The 22,691-nt window shown below is 42.8% G+C and overlaps 2 protein-coding genes and 2 long non-coding RNA genes across 5 annotated transcripts; 1 reads left to right on the forward strand and 3 right to left on the reverse strand.

Annotated features, from left to right (window-relative positions):
• The first annotated feature begins 2,711 nt into the window (after positions 1-2,711).
• LOC120690965 (probable LRR receptor-like serine/threonine-protein kinase At3g47570) lies at positions 2,712-6,812 on the forward strand. 2 transcript variants are annotated; one of them, XM_039974008.1, is made up of 3 exons: positions 2,712-4,476; positions 4,780-5,922; positions 6,166-6,812. In XM_039974008.1, exons 1-3 carry the CDS (start codon positions 2,727-2,729, stop codon positions 6,561-6,563), a joined length of 3,291 nt encoding a protein of 1,096 aa, XP_039829942.1. In that variant the 5' UTR covers positions 2,712-2,726; the 3' UTR covers positions 6,564-6,812. The 2 variants fall into 2 exon arrangements, with proteins under 2 accessions (XP_039829942.1, XP_039829872.1); XM_039973938.1 differs by having other exon boundaries at positions 2,712-5,922.
• Positions 6,243-7,079, reverse strand: LOC120691105. The gene is made up of 2 exons (XR_005682113.1): positions 6,896-7,079; positions 6,243-6,674 (listed from the first exon to the last, which is right to left on the reverse strand). It is a non-coding gene; the product is annotated as an uncharacterized LOC120691105 (long non-coding RNA).
• A 10,297-nt stretch (positions 7,080-17,376) lies between these two features.
• LOC120652432 (non-specific lipid transfer protein GPI-anchored 2-like) lies at positions 17,377-17,903 on the reverse strand. The gene is made up of 2 exons (XM_039930249.1): positions 17,504-17,903; positions 17,377-17,414 (listed from the first exon to the last, which is right to left on the reverse strand). Exons 1-2 carry the CDS (start codon positions 17,901-17,903, stop codon positions 17,377-17,379), a joined length of 438 nt encoding a protein of 145 aa, XP_039786183.1.
• Positions 17,904-19,662: 1,759 nt separating this feature from the next.
• Positions 19,663-21,251, reverse strand: LOC120691154. The gene is made up of 2 exons (XR_005682129.1): positions 20,918-21,251; positions 19,663-20,247 (listed from the first exon to the last, which is right to left on the reverse strand). It is a non-coding gene; the product is annotated as an uncharacterized LOC120691154 (long non-coding RNA).
• Positions 21,252-22,691: the final 1,440 nt, after the last annotated feature.

The raw sequence follows: 22,691 nt of genomic DNA on the forward strand, positions 1-22,691 counted from the left end.
GCGAAAGTGGCATCATCGACTTGGTCATCTATGTGGCTCTAGCATGTCTACATTAATCAATATTGGTTGCTTAGGCCATACATCAATAGAGTCTAGTTTTCACTATAGGGGATGTAACATGGAAAACAGATCCAACTTCCATATTCCTCTAGTGTGTCACATTCTGCTAGCTCCTTTGTAATAATACCGGAGCCATATAGATTGATAATGATTCTGCGAAGCATGAACTCACAAAACATATCTGTGTTGGTGCCTCTTTTACTCGGTCTCATTGTCATCAATAGATAATTGCTCTTCAGTATATGTCATCAAAGTTGCAAGTAGCAGATTTCTTCACCAAAGCACAAACTCGAGAGCAACAACTTCATTTGCTCAAACTTAATGCTTCAAATCCTCCATCTCCGCCTTGAGTTTGAAGGTGGGTGTTAAGTATGGCCTATATACTCTCAAGGGCCAGGAGGCCCTGACTGCCATTGTGCTCTCTCTCTCTCTCTTGGTTCATTCATCGTAAGGTCACAAAAACCATATAGAAGAAGAAATTTTACCGGACGACGACGTTGCTATGGCGCATGAGCAGGCCATGGCTACGACATGGTGACACTAGGCACCGCCTAGATCGCCTCATTCGGATGTTGCGGCTATGGAGGTCAAGGTGTGGGCCAGCGAGCGTGTAGGTGGTGTTGGGGGAAGCAGTGTGCGTTGGGATCTCGTGGAGCACCCTGCGGCGGAAAGGGTCGATGCGGCAGCAGTGCTCAGCGACAAGTTCCTTTGCCGAGAAGGGTCCCCGGGGGGGGATATGACCTATGAACTTTGATATTGCATCTACTTAGTTTGGATGTTGGTATTACTTTTTTCTCACTGTTGCATTAAGCGAGTTTGCATGTAGATATTACGTTATTTTCATTTACAACTGTTCAAATTTGATGTTGCAATTACTTTGTTGGAATGTGTTGTTGCCGTGAGAATCTTTTCAGTTGAAATGTTGCATAAAACATTTGTATACATATTGAATTTGTGTATTTTTTTTCAGTTGAGTACGTTGTTATGAGAATCTTTTCAATTGAATGTGTATTTTTTATGTGTTCACAGCTTATACAACTTGAATGTTGAATACAACATGAGGCACATGTTGCAGCAGAAATTTTTTCACTGAACTTAAACTGCAACGGTATTTTCTGTAGTGAGTTTACATTTGTTGAATGTTGCGGTGGGAATTTTTCTACTAATTTACCGTCCGATGTCTAGTGCTCGGATTGGATGTCCAGGCACTAGCAGGTCTGTTAGATAATTTGCTTAATGGCCGTGCTGACTTGCTCCCTCTTTCTTAAAAAAAGATAAATTTGCTTAAACTAACGAAAGAATACAGTAATTTAAATGATTCGCTTCAATTGCTTGTGATTTATGTCAGAGCCCTTTGACTTTTTTGACTGAATGTGTATTCGAAAAGTTTTTACACATTATGCGTCATGTTGAATGAAAAAATATTTTCACGAATAGGCTATCAAAAATATTTTTTTTACCTTTCGAAATTTCAAATACACATTATGCAAGTCCCGGGCCGCCCTGCTCGTTTGTTATCCCCTCTAGTCCGGACGTGAACTTTTCACGACCAAGAGGAGTCTAATACAAGAATGTTCAAAACGTTCTAAATGTTCCCGATTAATGAATAAATATTTTTTTTCTGCAACACAGTACAAACATAGGCACTTATATACACGCATATATGTACTTATCCATATGAATACTTGCACACGTAACATAACATTATCTCTATGAGCAACTTCGAAAAACTAAGCCGATAGATCTCAAGATTGATAAAATCATCACGGACATCTTACTACCGACGGTCATATCGTCTAGCACTAAAAAAATAGTGTGGGCTAAATAATAAAATAAATTTAGAAAATACAAGTATTCGTAGGTATTCATGCCGAATTGAGGACTTGAAGCACGTTCCACTACAAGCCTAGCTCAGTTCGCGGAGAGTGTTCTGTGAATCGGTCAAGTCAACATAGAGGAATAGGAGAACCTTGACTGGCTAACTCACTATCATGCAGGAACAGGTTTCTTGACCAAAATACAGAGGGTTCACACTTCAATATTACCAAGAGACGACTAACTTTTGGTCGTCTTGTCGATATACATGGAAGAAGAGGATCACACAAAATATACATTATCGTCTTTTGCATAAAAGTCTTACCCCATCATATCTTCTTCCACAGAAAACATCATATTTTGTTAATTGATGAAGCTGTATTCTTTCCTATGGCAAATTGGCAACTCTATAAGATTGTCATGTCTTTTCCTTAGTGACAATACTAGATCAGCTGCCAAAAGTTTTTACATAGTACATAGATTTATTAACTTTAAGAAAAATGCATAGACATATTAAAAAGTTATGACAAGTTATGCATAAAATGCAACTGATATGTCTGGAACTTGAATTTAAGGTGATTTTTTTTCTCCTAGCATAATGGTGACACCAAGATAAATCATATTAAATATAGTGACCAACCCGTGCCCAGAAAGCTATTTTGTTGACCGGGTGACAGACTTCACAACAGGACACAATATGGATGCACGAAAGGACGAAAGGTTAAAGGCAATCTGTATTTATTATATAGTTGATGAATAATCGAGATGGTCTTTGCTGTTGTTGACGACTTGACTACAGATCCCTTTCTATGAAACTTCGTGTGAAGACCATTATTGAGCATCATGCGTCCATGCCTCTTATTATATATGTAAAGAGGAACACAGATATACATGAATCAGAAGATAACAGAACCTTCTCAGCAATGGTGGGCGCAGAGTCTTTCATGCTCGTTCCCCTTTTCCTTTTACTTGTTCTTGCCAGCACCACCTCAGCCTCGATATCTGGAATTGCTACAAGTAACGCCAGCGACCATCTTGCCCTCCTATCCTTCAAGTCTCTCATAAGGACTGATCCATCACAAGCTCTGGAGTCATGGGGAAACCAGTTCATCCCTCTGTGCCAATGGTACGGTGTCACGTGCGGCATACGAGGACGCCGTCGTGGCCGTGTTACGGCATTGGATCTCGAGAATCTCAGCCTTGTAGGCACCATCTCCTCTTCAGTAGCCAACCTTACATTCTTGAAGAGGCTCTACCTCAATAGTAATCGCTTCAGCGGTACTGTGCCAACAGTTCTTGGGCACCTACTGAACCTAAGGCAGCTGAACCTGACAGATAATTCTCTTGATGGTATGATTCCAGCATCACTTTCAAACTGCAGTCATCTTGAGGACATCAGCCTCGAATTCAACAACCTGAAAGGGAAGATACCGGGAGAGCTTGGCGCCTTGCCAAACTTAAGATCAATTCTGCTCTTCCAAAATGAGCTTGAGGGGGAGATGCCTCATGAGCTTGGTTCCTTGCACAATCTCGAGGCACTAAATCTTGGCCACAACAAGATTACAGGAATCATCCCTCAGGAGATCTGCAACCTTGTGAACCTCAGGTTTCTGCACATTGGAAACAACAAGCTAACAGGAGAGATTCCAACTGGGATAGGTAACCTTTTTAAATTAAGTAAGTTATCACTAAGTACAAATCAACTGACTGGTTCTATCCCAAGTTCTCTAGGAAACCTCTCAGCATTGACTGTTCTTACTCTCCATACAAATAATCTAACAGGGAGCATTCCACCGTTGCAAAGTCTTTCATCTCTAAGAGTACTTGAATTAGGAGTTAATGACCTTTCAGGATGCATCCCTTCTCAGTTAGGAAATCTTACATCACTAGTATTTATAGATCTTCAGGAAAACCATCTGACTGGAGGCATTCCAGAATCACTTGGTAACCTAAACTTGCTTGAAACTCTTGACCTGTCGTTCAACAACCTTACCGGTTCCATACCTAATTCCATCGGAAACCTGCTTTCTCTCTCTGAACTTGACCTAAACAATAACCAATTAGAAGGTGCAGTACCTCCTCTTCTGTTCAACCTTTCCTATCTGGAGGTTTTCGATGTACAAAGTAATTATTACCTTAATGGTTCTTTTCCAGTTGACATGGGGAACAACCTTCCAAATCTAGAGCTCTTTCTCATCGATTATAATCAATTCCATGGCCTTATTCCTCCCTCCTTATGCAATTCCTCTATGCTTCAAAGGATTGAAACTGTGGATAACTTATTAACAGGAACAATTCCCAATTGTCTAGGAATTCACTTAAAGAGATTGTCTTCATTAACCTTTGCAAAAAATCAGATTCAGGCAACACAAGATGCTGACTGGGATTTCTTAGCTAGCCTGACTAATTGTAGTGAGTTGCAGCAGTTGGATTTGGGTGATAACTTGTTTGCAGGTGAGATACCATGTTCAATAGGCAATCTCTCCAGAAGTCTGGAATATCTTAATATGGAATACAACAGCATAACTGGAATAGTCCCTGAAGAAATATCAAATTTGGTCAATCTGAGCACACTTCACCTATATGGCAATCATCTGCAAGGTACTATTCCCAACTCTTTTGGCATACTAAAGGGACTGAATGGGTTATTCCTAGGAATGAATGACCTATCAGGACCAATACCTCCAGCTATTGGCAATCTTACTAAATTAAGCAGACTTCATCTTGATGGTAACACACTTAACGGAAGCATACCTTCTAGTCTTTTTGGTTGTCCTTTAGAAAAATTAGACCTTTCACACAATAGCCTTGTTGGTCCAATACCTCAAGAACTTTTCCTTATCAGTACATTGTCTGATTACATGCACATCCAAAACAATCAGTTAACTGGGACATTGCCTATAGAACTTGGGAACCTCAAGAATCTTGGGACACTTGATTTTTCTGGTAATCAAATATCTGGAGAGATTCCGATCTCCCTTGGGGAGTGCCACATGCTGCAGTATCTCAACGCATCTCATAACAACCTTCAAGGGACAATTCCGCTATCAGTAGAGCAGATGAAAGGCCTTTTGGTGATTGATCTTTCTTACAACAATTTGTCTGGGGACATCCCTGAATTTCTTGCTAACATGAATGATCTTTCTGCCTTTAATCTCTCGTTCAACAACTTCAAAGGTCAAGTTCCAAAAGATGGAATTTTCAGAAATGCATCTTCTGCCATGATCATAGGAAATAATGGCTTGTGTGGCGGTATCCCTCAGTTAAAGTTGCCACCTTGCTCCAGCAAAAATGCAAAGAAGCCATCTTTTAGGCTCATTATAGCAATGTCTATAGGCAGTGTATGTCTATTTGGCATGTTTACAATGTTTGTATCCTTCATTTGGAAAAAGAAGACAAAGATGAACCTCCAAACATCAACAATTAGTGAGCAACATATGAGGATTTCATATGCTGAATTGGCCCATGCAACAGATAGTTTCTCATCAGGGAACCTCATTGGAGTAGGGAATTTTGGCTCGGTGTTCAAAGGGCAACTTATGATTAATGAACTACACATGACAGTTGCTGTCAAAGTGCTCAACCTCCAACAACATGGGGCATCTCAAAGTTTCGCTGCAGAATGTGAGACTTTGAGATGTGCCAGACATCGTAATCTCGTGAAGATCTTAACAGTCTGCTCAAGTGTGGACTTTAGAGGCATTGATTTCAAAGCCCTCGTGTTTGAGTTCTTACCGAATGGAAATCTAGATCACTGGTTGCACCAGCCAATTGAGGGAGATGGTGAACACAAAATGCTTGACCTCGTTCAAAGACTAGGCATTTCTATTGATGTGGCTTCTGCACTCGAATATCTACACCAACACAAGCCATTGCCAATTATCCACGGTGACCTCAAGCCTAGCAATATTCTCCTTGATGATGACTTGGTTGCTCATATTGGGGATTTCGGGCTGGCAAGGTTCTACCACCAGGACTCCATGGACAGTCCTGAGGTATCTAGTGCTTGGGCTAGAATGAGAGGAACAACTGGCTATGCTGCTCCAGGTGCATTTTCAATTACTCTACTTTATTACTAGCTTGGTATGAGTATCCAGTAAATAGGCTTTCTCGTTATTTTCACGTGTTGGTTATATTAGTGGGTAGTGTTTAGATGTTCCCGAAATGGCAAAAAAGTGCAACATATCCATTGATTCCATATGCTGCGGAAATGAGTTATGTATAAATATCATCAAATGGACATAACTGAACACATTGTGTTGTTTTGTTGCAATTTCATGTAAAATTCAGAGTATGGATTGGGAAACAAGGTTTCAGCCCAAGGTGATGTCTATAGCTATGGTATACTACTGCTGGAGATGTTTACAAGAAAAAAACCAACAGACAGTGAATTTGGTGAAGATTTCAGTCTTCATACATATGTAAAGATGGCAGTGCCAGACCAAGTGGCTAATATTGTCGACACCTACTTGCTACAAGAAGAAGATGGTGATGAAGGATTAACATCTGACTGTGACAGAACAAAAGATATAAGGAATGCTTGCATAACATCTATTCTGCGTGTTGGAATTTCCTGTTCAAAGGAAACACCAACAAATCGCGTGCAAATTGGAGATGCTCTAAAAGAGTTGCAAAGAATAAGGGACAGGTTTCTCAGGGATTCAAATCAAGGAGCTCCGGGACACTGAAGAATTCCAAGGTTATTCCAGAGTATCATACCTCGATGCGACGTGTGTTACAATAAATCAGGTTGAAGAGGTGTACAGCTTGTTAGCTTTTTAATCAAGGATTCCTCTCGTCTGAAATAAGAAACTATTATGCCCAAGTAAAATGTGGAGGATTATATTCTTTCTTTTGCCATATGAGCATAAATGTATGCCAACTTAGTACATTTCGAGTCCCATAATCTGTCCATTTAATCCTCAATTGGTTTCATATACGGCCTCCCAAAACTAATGAATCCGACACACCCAAGAAAAAAAAAACTACAGAGATCGCTTTGAATGGAAGAGACGCTTACCTTTCATCGCTGACGACGAGACAAAACGCCAATGATAGAACCCGGCCGCCGCCGGCCGCGCGGAGAGGTGCGGCGCACGAACTGGCTCCAGATTCTGAGGACGGGAGGGGAGAGACAAGGGGCCCTGGATGGCTCTGGCCAGAGGCGTTCGCCGGAGCCGGGTGGAGAGGAAAGACCGCGAGCATCGGCGGGTGTGTGTGTGTGTGTGGGGGGGGGGGGGGACTTTTTTATGTTTAATATCTTTTTCTTTTTTACAGAAAAAATATTCAAATTTTTTTTTACAGAAATAGCTCTGGCGCGAAAACTAAAAAAATTACATCTCGGTCCAGATGTTAAAAAAAATTGCATCTAGACCCTGGCGCCCCAGACCTATGTTATTGTTTAGATGTTGTATGGTTCCCTCATCTGATGTTTAGTTTCTTTAACATTCAATGAAGCAGGAAATGAAAAGAAATCATCAATACACATTAATGGAAATTTTAGCGATGGTACCACGCAATTTACATTAACGTCAAACGAAATATTATGCAAGTTAAGTTCATGTGTTCCATACAATTACTCAAACACATAGCCAAACTAGTCTACTCTCCCCTGCGACGATGAGTCCTCCTTGACCGACGGACGAGGACACGGCACCGATAGGTGTCTGTGCTCAACCGCCATCGCGAAAGAGCGGTGATCCGAGTCTACAACCGGGTCGAGCAACTCAGGAGTCGGTGGAAAACCTTGCGCCATACCTGCAATTCAAAACAAAGAAATGCATAAGTGACATCATAAAACAATAGATGCGGTACAAAATAAAACACATAACAAAATTAATAAAAATGTGAAATTAAACGAAACTGGAAGCAAATTGGAAATAGAACTTGTTCATTACCGTCTACTGCCTCTTCCGCGCGCGGACGAGGCAGAAATGCTAGACCTCCGTGCAGCTGAGGTTCTGAAATCTGGAGGTGCTCCATCAGCGGCACTACCAGATGGGCCTGCCTTCGCAGACCCAGGTAAGTCCGTCAAAGGACACCGCTTGTAGTTATGGCCTAGATTACCACAATTAGTACAACATTTTATGGACCGCCCAGCTTCTGCCTCACCAATGCCATTGCGGATACGACGTGTTTTTCTGCGGCCTCGATGAGCAATCATTATTGCAGGATCAGGAATGTACACTTTGTTTGCATTTTCTTGCACATACGTGTCAACCATTGCAAACCCAAACACCTCCTGATTCCATACCGCTGCGATCATGTCCTTTCTGTAATATGTAGAGACAAATGACCCTGGCTCAATACCTGCCTCCCTGCATGCAGCAATGACATACGAGCACGGTTTATGCAGCAGAGTAGGCTTGTAGCAAGAACAATGGATTGTCCCATTCTCAGCCAGAAACCACTCGTGCACCACTCCATTTCTATGCATGCCTTTGTTGGATCTTCCCTTGCATATCACCTCAAACCTGCGTTCCCTTGTTCCCATCAGCCTGATATCGTGTAGACGTGATTTCTTAATCTTCGCATTCATGTACTCTGTCATTTTGTAACCAAACAACACTGATGGGTTAGTCAAAGATCGACTAACAGTCATGTAACGATCTCTGAAGTACTTCGCACAACCGTAGACTATGAATTCAACTATACCAACTAACGGGAGTGATCTCACTCCACGCATAATCATATTGTACGACTCATCGTTGTTTGTTGTCTATATGCCATATCTTCTACCATCTGTGTCGTACAATAGAGCCCATTTATGTTTAGGGACATTGCGAATCCAATCAGAGAAAAAGTCTTGTTGCTGGTGGATCTGCATCATCTCCGACATGCTTTGCAGTCAACCTGTCACCACCTACATCTTGACCCTTCAGAAAGCAACGAACAACCATGGCTGGAGGCCACCCATGTAGCAAAGCACTGTCAATATACATTTTCCAATACTCAGTATTGCTTATCGTCATCAACTCCCAGAGATTGACTCCTTCATTTGCCCAATTGACAAGGGTTTGTACAGACAGAAAGTGAGTCTCGACATTTATTCTCAACCCAATGACCAACCAATTATAAATGGATTCGAAACTCCTTTGTCCTGGTCTGTCAATATATTTAAATGTCCTTTGAAAATTGGTTAACAGAACTCCATTAGGTCCATTCTCAATAGTACCATCGCCGAAATAAAGCGTGAACTGCACCTTGCTGGACATATCTGTTCATAATAGGCATGTTATTTAACTGCTTCAACTATTCTAATTTCTACTTTTTCCTAATATTTTAAATAAAATTAACTAACATTTTCTAATGCTCGATAATATTACCTATTATTTCTAATATTTTCTAGAAATTATTAGTATTTTCTAAGAATTCTGAGTATTTTCTAATAATTTCTAATGAATATACGAATTCCTAAGAATTCTAAGTATTTAATAATATACGGATACCTAGACTTAGTACTCAATAGTGACTATAATAACTATACTAATTACTATAATAACTATAATAACCATACTAGCCTTAAGCCTTAACAGTGACAGTACTAAATGTAATAACTATACTAATTAAAAACAGTAATAACTACAATAATTAAAACAATAATATTGCACGCTACAAATTAATAATCTACGATCGAGAAAAATAATTACCTGAACCTTCTACGGAAGATTTCCGGCAGAGCTTCGCTCCTTTCCTCGCTCTCTACTCATCCCTCTGTCTCTGATCATTTGAGGACGCAAATGAGGGAGTAAGGAGGAGGACGGGGGTTTTATAAGGGGAGGGGACCCTGGCGCCTCCGCCCAGGGCAACAGGCCCCCCTGGCGCCCCCACCCGGGGCTCCAAGGTCTAGATGCATTTTTTTTAAATCTGGATCGACATGCAATTTTTTTTATTTTTTACATCTGGGTTCTGGCGTCCTGGGTGGGTGGGGGCGCCAGACCCCCTGGCGCCCTAGCCCACGGTGCCAGACCCTCTAGCGCCCCGGCCCAGGGCGTCAGGGGACTATTTCTGTAAAAAAATGAATATTTTTTCTGTAAAAAAGAAAAAATATTAAAAAAAACCGTAGGGGGCAGGGCCGCACATAGGACTGGATATCAAGCCAGCTCGGCTCGTTAGTGGCTCGGCTCGTTATGGCTCGACTCGTTATAGCTCATTATACAAACGAGCCAGAAAGCTAGCTCGGCTCGGCTCGTTAGCGGCTCGAGCTAGCTCGTTTGGCTCGCGAGCCAGAGTATAAAAATATTTACATAGAGATGATAACCGTAAATCTGTAAAAAAAAACACATCACATGCATATTTAAAGCGAAATAAATAAAATAATGTGAATTTTACAATGAAAAATATAAGTATGTTATCATCCATGACCATGATCAATCATTATTCGTTGATCGTTTCCACTAATTCATACAATATTTGTTATTTATCTTGGCTCGTAATGGCCAGGGTTTACAAAACCGACCGGTCCGGTCAAACCGCCGCCCTCCGGTAGCGGTTTACCGGACCGGTTTGACTGGAAACCGGTGGAAACCGGTTGAATTCAAATCCAAATTCAAAAGCACATGTGTAACCGGTTCCGACCGGTATACCGACCGGTTTGACCGGTTTACCGGTCCGGTCTGATCGGTTACCGGTGTTTTAACCAAAAAATCCGACGGTTTAAAAGAGGTTTTCCGGTTTGACCGGTTTACCGGCCGGTTTGACCGGTTTACCGGTCGCCATATGCGGTGGGTCTTAATGGGCCGGCCCATTTTTTTCTTTTTCTTTTTTGATTTAACTTCATATGCCTGCAAACTATACTAAATGGACGAATTTTTGAGAAAATTTGACACTATTAGATTCGTCGCACCTTGAAGTATTTTTAGGAATTTTTTTGGAATTTTTTCATTTTTTTTAATTTAAATTTGAATTTTGTATTTGGACCGGTTTGGTACCGGCCCAAACCGAAATCGGGCCGGACCGGTCAAACCGGACCGGTTCCCACCGGTTTGATTAACCCTGGTTATGGCTCGCGAGCAGCTCGCGAGTCAGCTCGAGCTGGCTCATTATAAAGCGAGCTGGCTTGTTATAAAACGAGCTGGCTCATTATAAAACGAGTCGAGCTCGAGCCGAGCTACTAACGAGCGAGTCGAGCGAGCTAGCAAGTTACGAGTTTTTCGTCCAGCCTTAGCCGCACAGGAGTTTGCAGTCGGAGCCTCGTAGGAGTGGGTTGGGCCAGGGGGAAGTTGAGCTTGGACTTGGATAAGGCCTGGATTACTCAATCGAGCCCACGGATGTTCCAAAAAGAAAAGGCTCTGGACCGTCGGAGGATGATGCTACGTCCCCTAACATTTTTTTTAAACGGTATAATAATGCTTGCGTCAGGTGTCCGGACGCAAAAAAAATCGGACATCCTTACCCAGTATATTATGTTGAGGTGGAAATTTTTTACACGTAATTTGTTACAATAGGGAGGACGAGTCTGGTGCAGTGGTAGAGCCTACCGTCTGTAACCGGAAGGTTCCGGGTTCGATCTCTAGAATCTGCATATTTGTGCGGGAAAGGCTTCGCTTAAAACAACCCTTCCTGGATTCCGCGCAGTGCGGGAAGCCTACAGCACTAGGTACGCCCTTTCCGGACCCCGCACAGTGCGGGAAGCCGACAACAACTGGATACGCCCTTAATTTGTTACAATAGGTATGTTTTGATGTTGCAGCAGAAAAAGTGCCGCAACCTCAATAACAAATATTGTGGTAGACTTGTTATATGATTTTTTATTACAATAGGCATGTGATGATGTTACAGCAATAGTTTAAGTTTGCCGTGGGTATATCGTCGCCGGCGATAAAATTGACAAGCATTACCTGAAGAAGAAGAAGAAGTGCTTTCCACCGGTAGTTTTTCTTTCGAGTAAAGAGAGATTTTATTGGTTACTCGTTGAAATGTAACAACCATGAGCAATCAACTGGCTCGGCACAAATTGGGAAGCGGCCACGCCATGGCGCTATGATCAATGGAATACAAAACCGCTCGATAATTGTGATTATCTGTGAAATTTATAGTTACCGATGCTAGTTGGAAATGTAAACCGACTGGAATTTCGCTGGATTTCAATGAAAAATTCAAAAATTTAAAAAAATTCATAAAAAGTAGAGAACTTATTTTTATAAAAAACTAGACATTCTCTTGATTCCAGAATGTTGTCACATGTTGAAAGCAACAATTGTTTGCTTAGGGAAAAATATTTTTATCTAACTACCCGTTACCATCCACTAACCCGTTAACTCTTCCACCACTCATATTTATCTGTGGTCTCACGAGGACCACAATCACTCTCTCTCTCAGGCCCCAGCTCACTTTCCCCAACCTACCTGTCCCTTTCCTCACACGCGCGCAAGCACAAAGCAAGAAAGTGGGTGATTTCAGCTCCGTTCACCGATTTTCGTGCGATTAAGGCCGATAATCAATATATATGCGGCGATTATCGATGATGCTGCAGCTGGGAGCGAGGGAGCTGTGATTGTGGCGTCGATAATCGAGGTAAATCGTTGATTATCGATTTGTATCGGACGATTTTCAGTTCAGTTCAGCTTTTTTTTTTTATTTCTACTCACCGATTTGGCCAAATATACTACATTGGTATACAATATTTCTTGGATGGTTGGTTGTATCACAGATCTAAAATCTAGGCTACAGTGTTAGATATTAGTCCTGGAGAAAAGTTTATTGTTGTACAAAATACAATGTTAATTAGGAAAATAAGGTGCATGCATTTACTTTATATTGTATGCCTAGATGGTACAAATTAAGAGTAAGTATCATTTATTTATAGCATAATTTTAATACAGATATGGTTCGATTTCCCTCTTGTAGGTGAATGTCTTATAATCAGGACTTATTTTGGGAACATGGAGAGAAGATTTTCATTGGCTTCAAGTGCAAGTATTGTCGTGTTGAAAAGGATGGAGGTGCAACCTATGCCACACAAGATCAAGATCATGATCAACCCATGTCACAACGGAGGACGACAAGCAACCGACGTCGATCTGATCCTCGGGAAGGTGATAGCTCCAGCCCAGTAAGTTCAACCTTCAGCTAGCTATCCACGTCCACCCTCCTACCCATATCCATACCCACAACCATACCCATATCCGTACCCACAACCATATTCACACCCACCACCATATCCAAGCCACTTCATTCAACTACCGGTACATCTTGGCATGAGCACTAGTTGTCAGATTGGTGAATTACATGTATGTATGTATCTATATTATAATTTCATCATTATGTGTTCCCCTCTTATTTGAGTTCATTTCAATATTTAGGAATATTATTATGGATATCACACGTACCAGCAAGAAGAGACCGAAGAATGATTAAATTGATATGCCGAATGTCTTCATGTATGGACTATGTGCTTGCTAGTTTGTATGTAGTTTCTATAGACTATGTACTCTTGTTTCTATGCACTATGATGTTTGTATGAACTATGCACTCTTTTTGTTTATGTGAACTATGAATTTTGTATGGACTATGCACTCGTTTGTTTACATGGACTATACACTCGTGGTTTGTATACATGTGCAAATTCATGTGCTTTATGCAATTTCATGGACAAAATATGTAAACATGTTTATTTCTTAGGCAATCCCATATGCAAAATTGTGCATGTATGTATAATTTATCTAATATAATATAATACATAACTTAAAAAATTAAATACTATCAAACCTTTATATTTTTTCCACTACCAAAACACATTTTCAATAGGCGAAGCGATAAATCGTTCGGTTTGCATCGATTATCGATGATAAATTGTCGATTTTCAATTTTTTTTTTGAATTTGGGTCCCTTTACCGATCGGTTTTGGCGATTTTTCACCGATTTTCAATCGATTATCGTTACCGGAGCTCACTGATAAATGCTGCATCGCTGGTAATGTAATCCTTGCTGTGATTTAACCGCTTTCCATTTGCACAAGCACATTCGCTACTCTTTCTCTCTCTCTTTACATGGCTCAACACGAGATCTGGCGGCCTATACTAGCAGCCCGCATGGCCTCCTGGATGATGGAATGGCAAGGCATGTCTCACCGTCTTCGCCTCCCTCGGTACTGGACAACCATGGAGCAGTCGAATTCTAGAATCCATCAACATTTACTTTGATACATCCCGCCATAGGAGGTTCCCATACCTGCTTCTTCAGGGACTCACCCTACTTCCTGCTTGGAAGTTGGAACAGACTCCTCACAAACAGTTGGTTGTTTGCCTCTTCCATTCTCCCCTTTCTGCTGTCGGACCGACAACAACTCTTCACCGTAGCTTGTCAATAGTTTTCAATATTTTTCCTCAAAATCTGTTGTTTACCAACTCCCTAAATAGGTATGGAGAGACAAAAAAAAAGTCTATCTCCAATAGTTCCCAATTTTTACTCCAAAAAATAAGAAGTTGTGACCCCCACAAGGATAATTCTGCGGAAAACGGTGCGGGGGAGGGGCGATCGGGAGGGGAGAAGTGGTGCGTATATTTACGCAAAAGGGAGACCAATTTGATAATTGTTAGAAGATGGAGAACTAGATTGGGAAACTATTGGAAAGTGCTTTTTTTCTTTTTTTTCAAAAAAATAAGAATGGAGAAGAGAGACTGAGAACTGTTGGAGGTGAATTTGACTGAGCCCACGATACAAACTCCCTTGCCGTGAAAAGAACCAAGCCGAACTTTGCCAAACAAACTAACAAATCCTAACAAACCGTTCACGAAAAGAAGACTCCTAACAAACGAAGCACACGGTCCTAACAAGTTAGCAAATATCTGAACGATGGACTTGGCGACGAAGCTGACCCTTCTGTTTAATTTTTATCTCTATCTCTACTACTACAAAAGCAAATAATATTTTTTGGTCTGTCAATCGGAATCCTAATCGGAGTCTTGATAAATCAATCCCGGAACCTGGACAATAATTAGAATCTCAACCGGAACTCGGATGTCTCGTACAATCACAGCACGGCATATACATCATGAAGTGAATGAACATAAAGTTGATAGTATTACGTAGATCTATTATATTACCCGTAGCAAATAAATAGAGTACAGTCTGTGCAGTTTCAATTAATATATTTTGCATATCATACGTGTGCACACACTTACCCCCTAAAAGGATATGTATGAGCAACTCGAAACTATTCGGTCCATAGATCTTGAACTCACCATATAGGTTTCTCTCTATGAACGAACGTGTCGCCTACCAACGAACAACATAGTTAAATTTTGGAGGAAAATGATTTTGGAGGAAAATGAGAGAACCCATAATGAGTCGTCTAAACTTGAATCCGGATACATAACTTCTGCCACAAGAAGAATAACTAAGCTACACTACTTAGCTCGTGACAGTCTGCCAATATAGGTTAGCAATTAGAAATCAAGAGAAAGTGCCCATTAGCCACAATGTAAATCATGAAAGGTGCCAACCAGCGACATACAGGCAATTAGAAAACATAGATGCGGCGATACTGAAGCGTAATCTTATCTTTGATTACTAGAACTCAAATATGAGGAATGTGAGTACTCTATCCTGCTTGTGATGAGTGAATTGTCAACCGTGCGGTGTGATCGTGCGCTTGGTCTTTGGATTGCAGGTACACGGGCGTCGAGTGTTGACGGAGAGTTGCCGTGGAGGAGCTCGGGCCGGGCGGCAGCTGTGGCGTCCACTCCTGGATCGAGGACGCAAGCGGCGACGGAAGGCGGGTTTCTTGGTTTGCGCCACAAAACCAAGGAGGCGGACGGCGGTTGAAGACGCCAAGTCGTGGAGGCACGGGCGTCGGTCTCGGGACTGACGGAGGCGACGGGCGTCGACGGCGTCTAGGGCCTCGCTGCGGGCGAGGAGGTGACGGGCGTCGGGCGGCGTCTAGGGCCATCAGAAGGCCGAGGCGGGAACGGCGTCTAGGGCCACGCCGTGGAGGCGGGAATCTTCCCGCGCGAGGAGTTTTGGCTGTTTTCTCAAAACTGGCCACCTACCCGGGTTTCGCGGACCCTCCAAAACCGCGGACCGGAACTTCGTCGACGTGGCGGCATCGCAGCAAAGACTTCGAGTCGAAGAAAGAAACTCCGCCGTCAATCAAATCTGTACAGCGGGCTGCTGCAGACCCGACCGGTCTGACCGGTCCCATGGACCGGTCTGACCGGTCTGGCCGCAGCAGCTGGGTATAAATACCCCCACCAGCCCGTGGCTGGTTGAGCCTCTTGAGTCTTTTATTTTCTCTTCATTTTTCCTTCTCCCTGCCCCTGCTCCAGGTTAGAGCCAAGGACTCCAACGCAAAGGGAGGTTAGATTATAGCTAATCTCTTCAATCTAGAGGAGAGGGTGGATGATGGTGTGGTCGGCTCTAGCCTTTGTATAGGTGAATTCCTCCGTGATTTATGAATGAAATTGACTTGAGATTCACCCGTGTGTGCTGAGCTTTTCGTCCCCCCTTCCTCTCTTACGTTTTGGGTTTCAATTATCCTCTTTTGGTGTGTTTTGTGTTCGGAGGAGACAAACCCTTGAATTCGTGGTTTGATGGACTCTTTGTGACGATTCTAATCCCTCTAGCCAAGTGCTAAATCTACTGGAATCAAGAGTTATCACGAATTGGAGTTTTTGGGTTCTTGAGAAAACCCTAATTCTCTTTGATCTTCCCTTGATTTCTCATGATCTGTTAATCTTTTGGGAAAGATCTTTTGGGAATATGTTCACGGGGTAGTTGCGAAGCTATCCTCCAAGTTTCGTTGGATTTGGACTTCATTTGCTCGATATTTGCTGTTTGAAGCTTTGTTTGCGATCTGTCTGGGTGCAACCGGTCTGACCGGTCTGGGTTTTTGAACTCCAGCCCGACCGGTCTGACCGGTCGGAGAGAGCGGTCTGACCGGTCCGAGTCTGCTAGGTCTGCAGATTTTCTCGTTCGCTTCCGTGTTTTCTCTCGCACGTTCTAGGGGTGTTTTATGTTGGTTTAGCTCTTCCATAGCTATTCCAAACTTCACCTAGAACCCTTGAGGGCTTGTGGTGATTTTGGGATATAGGCCGACGGATCAATTTCGAGAGAAATTTTGATCGGCTCCCATTCACCCCCCTCTGGTCGCCAGTTTCGGTCTCTCAAAATCACATCCCATAAACTAAAGAGAGCAAGTTATATTATTGATCATATCGTTTAATAGATTCTCCTGACACAAAAGCTAACTCGATCTTACTCCTACTATCACACTGGGTAACTAATAAGCTATTACTCCTTTTCCTAAGAAGCATCAATTTTTCAATCCACTAATCTAATCTAAGCATCAATTTTTCAATCCACTAATCTAATCTATTCCAAACTGAACTTCTTAATCTTCAACAGCCTGCTGCTACTGATGATGGTCCTCCGGCAAAACATAAACACATATATGGCTTTATCAGAACACTAACCCTGGCATCATCATACGATAAAAATTGCTAGACCAAAAAGTATATATGAGACCAAGAAAAGAAATTAGATACCTTTGCGGCAGGAGGGCTAGGAGGCATCAGGCATCAACGGTGGCACCGGTTCAGCTGCAACGACGAAACCAAAAATTCATCTTAGATTAGAATGCTACACAAGCAATCATGCATGGCTCAAGTCAGACACAAACACAACTCACTTTCGCACTCGGAGAGTGCTTCCACCGGCAACGCGACGCCGCAGGTCGACGGGAGGTCGGCGAGGCGGCTGAAATCCGTGTTGGCCGGCATGAGGTTGTCGATCTCCCCGTTCTTGGCGTAGCACAGGCACATGGGCGCGTCGTCGACCACCCACTGGAGGCCCTTGCAGCACCCGCTCGAAGGCTCGGCCACGCTGCCGTCGGTGAGGAAGTCCATGCACGGGGTCATCACCATGAACCACGAGATGCAGTACGGTGTCGCCGGCGGCTCTGACGGGCTCGATGACGGCGCCGGCGACGGGGTGGGCAAGACCCTGGTGGCTCCCGAGGGCTGTGGCGTGGTGGCGACCAGGAGAGCCAGGGCGAGGAAGAGGTCGGCGATGAGCTTGGAGGATGCCATGGAGGCGGCGGCTTTTTTGCGTGAAGGTGTTTGGTGCGTGTATGGGAGGCGCGGCGATGGGTATGCTGCATGCGGGGCTAGGTGTTTATATAGCGAGGCCACTAGAGATATTTTTTGTTTAAATGGCACCGGGCAGATAAAATTTGTTAGGTTTTGGTGATTTCGTTGTGATCGTGGCTGTTTGTTTGGGGAGTTGACGTCAGATGATATTCGTCAGGTTCTCATATATTAACGAGATATACGGTACTACTACATATAGAAAAAAAAGACTAGGAATAAGTTTTGTTTAAATAAAATGTTGATTATTCTGTTCCGGAACAATTTCTATCTTTGAAATATTTTATTTCATCTCAGAATATTTTATTTTATTTTGGAATAATTTATTTCTGGAATTTTTATCTCCACCGACCTTGTGTGATGGCACAACATCTAATCGCACGTGCAATAAATAGACGTCCCCCAATTTGCTGCACCGCTTATCAAGCAAATTACATCAAATCCATAGCAAGTCCGTAGTGCATCTGCATAGTTTGTTACAGAATGCAATTGTGCCTACCCTTCGAACGAAGTAGAGTGCCACTCTTAGGATTCAGAGAACAGAGAAGTCAACTCTACGTACATTCAGAGCATGTTTAGCATCACAATGCACTTTCATATATGTAGAACGCTGAACGCCTACGGAGGGCACAAGAATAGAAAATGTCGAGACAAAAACAGGGGCCGGCCAACTGATTCTACACTCAGCCAGTGCACAACAGTAACGAAACCCAGTTATCACCGGCAGCCGTTCAGCCCCTCTGGCGAGCTACGGACTGCAAGAACAGTAGTTTGTCTTGCACATTTACAATCATAAAAAGCACGCAAGCTAAGATGATGATACAGTTACATCCAGTGAAGGAGAAAGAAAAAAAGAGTTGACGACATACAAAGACGACGCACAAGTAGCTTGTACGTAGCACTTGAGTTTATAGGAGAGTCATGCTGGACACTCCATCAGGTTGCTGCTGCATTGCAGGGGCGTCCCTGGCCCGTGCGGGGCCTCCAAATTTGAAGGGCCAAAAAAATATGAAGTATATCTTATATATGGAAAAAAATTTATGCAGCTGGGATGCAAACCTACATGTTTGCATCCCCTCACAACTTGGTGGATGGGCACACGTGCAGTCCCAGACGGTTGGTTCCACTGTGTTCGGCTCCATCTTTCCGCGGTACTACACGTGGGTCCATTCACCAAGTTGTGAGGGACTGCAAACATGTAGGTTTGCATCCCAGTTGCAAAGAATTTTTTCCTTATGTATAGGCTTCAATTTTGTTAATTTGCAATTCAATCCGTAGCAAAACGAGATCCAAATTGCATCCAGAAGTCACATCGTATCGCTGATTATCGATCGTCCGACTCCTAACCTTCCGCTCGGCGGCCGCCTCGGTGCTCGGCTCGATCACCAACACCGAAGGCAAAACCAATGCTGCTTCCTTTTCTATTGCGCACTGACACTCGTGCCACTCTTACAGAGGCAGAACATACTCGCACCTGGCGGTGCCACTAGAACATACTCGCGCGGTGCCACTCTTACGGAGGCAGAACATACTCGCACCTGGCGGTTATAGTGTCGACTCGCCAACATTGGTCGCCAGATGCACGGCCACGAGCCACGACAACTCCCAGACGGTTACCAAATTCTAAAGGCCGAGTAAAACTTAAGAGCATCGTATTATTTTTCTTTATTTATCATTTAATTATATTGATGATTAAAATACATATATTAATTTTATTCTTTCCATTGCAAGTCATATCGTTGGCAAATCAGTCTAAAAAATACAAAGAACAGGTACAATAATTCCTGAAATATTCCATTTATATGTAATACATTATATATATATATATATCATATATGTTATATTGTTCCTTATTACTATTGTTTAATTTTACTAGACCACTAAGTCCATGTTAATATTTCGCACTGAACCCCCGGTTTGGCCGGGACGCCGCTGCTGCATTGCACCTCACAATGCGCGTCGTCGCGAGCTTATTTCTGTAGGCAACAGAACAATTTGTTGCCAGTAGCTTGGAGCAAATGGAGCAACTGATAAGCTCAGATTCTGGAGAAGCGCGGGCTAGCCTAACACCCCCGCGGCAAAAACTCAGCAGGGCGCCTCGCCCACGCCCGCAGCGCCGTGCCATGCGCAGCCTGGCATCTCACCTCCTCCGCAGGGGCGGAACTTGAGACGCCGTTGGTTCATCCGGCCGGTGCCTCCTGGCCCGCACCTTTAAAAGGAAGGCAGGCAACCAGAGCGTAGGTACGAAGGACCTGTAGAATATTTTGCCGCCCAAGAGGGCGGCACCCTGCGCACGAGAAATAGGAATTAGTTTCCATTTCATGAAAGTGAACAGGAATAGTAAAATCTGCAACTGTAGCTGAGGCAGCTGCAGTCTATGCGGTGACAGCAGTGATGATCCTGGCAAATGGAGTGAAGTTTTAACTTTAATGTAATTAACGATGATTCAAACACCCTTGAACAAGCAGCTCGTGTACTAAATTACTAATAGCTCAGGCCAATCGCATTTTGAGTCCCATCCTTGCCATTGATCAAGTGCTCAAACTCTTCTTCCGAGCCTGACCCTGGTCATGGTAAAGCTCATCCATCAGGCCACTCAGTTCCTAGGGTGCGGCTGTTTGCCCAGCTTAGGTTTCATCATTCCGAGCCATTGCCCATGCAAAAAATTGAGATCTGTCATGGAAGGATTGCCGTGTTATTTGCACAGAATATTTGCTCACTGGATGCAAACCAATAAGATGGTTCCAGACTTCCAGTTGTTTGAAACATATGCCTCAAGACTCCCCCTTTCCAGTTCAGCACAAGAGTGGCCACAAATATGAGCAATCAGTTTGGATTGGGGGCGCCAAGGATGTATTCATATGACATGAGTGAGGCCTTTGTCTCCATTATTTTTTTTCTTGTTTCTTTCTTTTCTTTTTCCTTTTTTTTTTCCATTTTGAAAACATGGCACGCACCTTTTATAAACGCTTCCAGCCAGATTCCTTGCCTAAAGGTCAAATATTGACTATGAAGGTCTCAAAACAAAACCAAATTGGCTATGTCAAGTATTAAAACACCAAGGACGTCCAGCGGTCCAGGGAGCCAGTCAATTTTAGACTTTCAAGTGCATCAACTCAGTGTCTCGGGCCAATAGTTGATCGGTGCATCAAATATCTGATTTCCCTCTTGCAGAGGCAGTTTCAAAAGTTCATGAAGTCATGCATTGGCCCGCTTGGTCCTTCATTTCCAGTATGTCTTTGTTGTGACAGATGCTTAATCTTGGTAGGGACTCAACTGACCAGACCTATCCTGCTATGCATGCAGAAATGAGCCATTTGGTACACAATCGAGCAAAAATGTTAATCAAGTTACTACCTTTATGGTTATCGTCTGCAAGTGTTTCCAAACAAAAGGTACATCCGGACATGGTTATTTATTTTGAGAAACTGGAGCAAGGGATGGTTATTTATTCTGAGAAACTAGAGCAAGGGATGGATGAGATTTGTACCTCGTTATGCATTTGGGGGGTCCAACCGGGTTTTCTCCTGGTGGATGAAGAATGTATAAAAACCACCGAGCACAGTTGCTCCTGCCATTGCCCACACCAGCACCTGCACAGGAAGTGGCATAATTGCTGCCACCTTGTATGAGAAGGCAGCAGTGAGCAACGTCGTGAGTAACCATACAGCCATCTTGATGTGCTCTCGCCGGGGTGACTCTGGTGGGGTCCTCTCATACTGGCGTAGACAGTAGAAGAGCGAAAAGAGGACAAGGTAAGAAAAGACCACAAAGAAGATAGCTCCAACATCTCCATTTGACCTATACACGGCCATGAATGAGTTGAAGGTTAGGAACGCAAAACCACTGATCGTCAACGGTGAAGGCCATGCTCCCTCATGGTCCTCCACTCCTGGCTGCTCGATCAGGGCTTCATCCATGAACTGCTTTTGATGCTTTGAACTCATAATAGTGCTTTTGATGCTTGATCAGTGCAAATCTGCAGAATAGAGGCAACACGAAATATAAGGCATTCATTTGGAGACTGTCATCTGACAAAAAGGGGGGAGGCATTTAAAATTCAGTGTTAGGTAAGTGTTTGTGCACTGTTCATAAGCCAGATGCACCTTAATTCCATTTGTAACAGTCAATTTTTTTCACAAGTTCAAATTTGAAATGTCAGTAGAATAATGGATGGTCATCCTATTAGGAACTACTAGACCTCTAATTTCAATTGCTACTTTGGCTGATTATGTTTTGAGGAACCTATTGCAGATTATATGAATTCAAACAAATATTACTGTAACATAGAAAAATGTTTCTTTAATAAACTGTAGAAAAATACAACCAATCAGTGTATAAGCTTGACTTTGATATTATCCGACTACTAAAATACATAGTCTATTTATTCAAGGTCTCTGTTTTGCCGCCATGCATTTTTTTTGGCTATTACGATAGACATATGAGCACTGTAACATGAATTTGACATGAGTTTAGCTATAATAAGTCACGGAACAGTTTTGTAGTTGATAACTATGTGACTTAAACCACTCTGGACCTACTAGCTTCAACCATCATGTTGAATTTTTGGTTCCATCTAGACTCTAGAGTTCCATGACCCATTGTTAAATGACAAGCATAAAGTATTTTCTCCAACTTTCCAGATTTCCCTTTGTTTCCTTCTCTTTTTTCCTACTACTGACTTTGTGTCCTTCAACTTCATTGCAACAAGTCGACAACACTAAGGTGGCA

Source organism: Panicum virgatum, chromosome 1K (assembly GCF_016808335.1).
Source record: "Panicum virgatum strain AP13 chromosome 1K, P.virgatum_v5, whole genome shotgun sequence".
NCBI lineage: Eukaryota > Viridiplantae > Streptophyta > Magnoliopsida > Poales > Poaceae > Panicum > Panicum virgatum.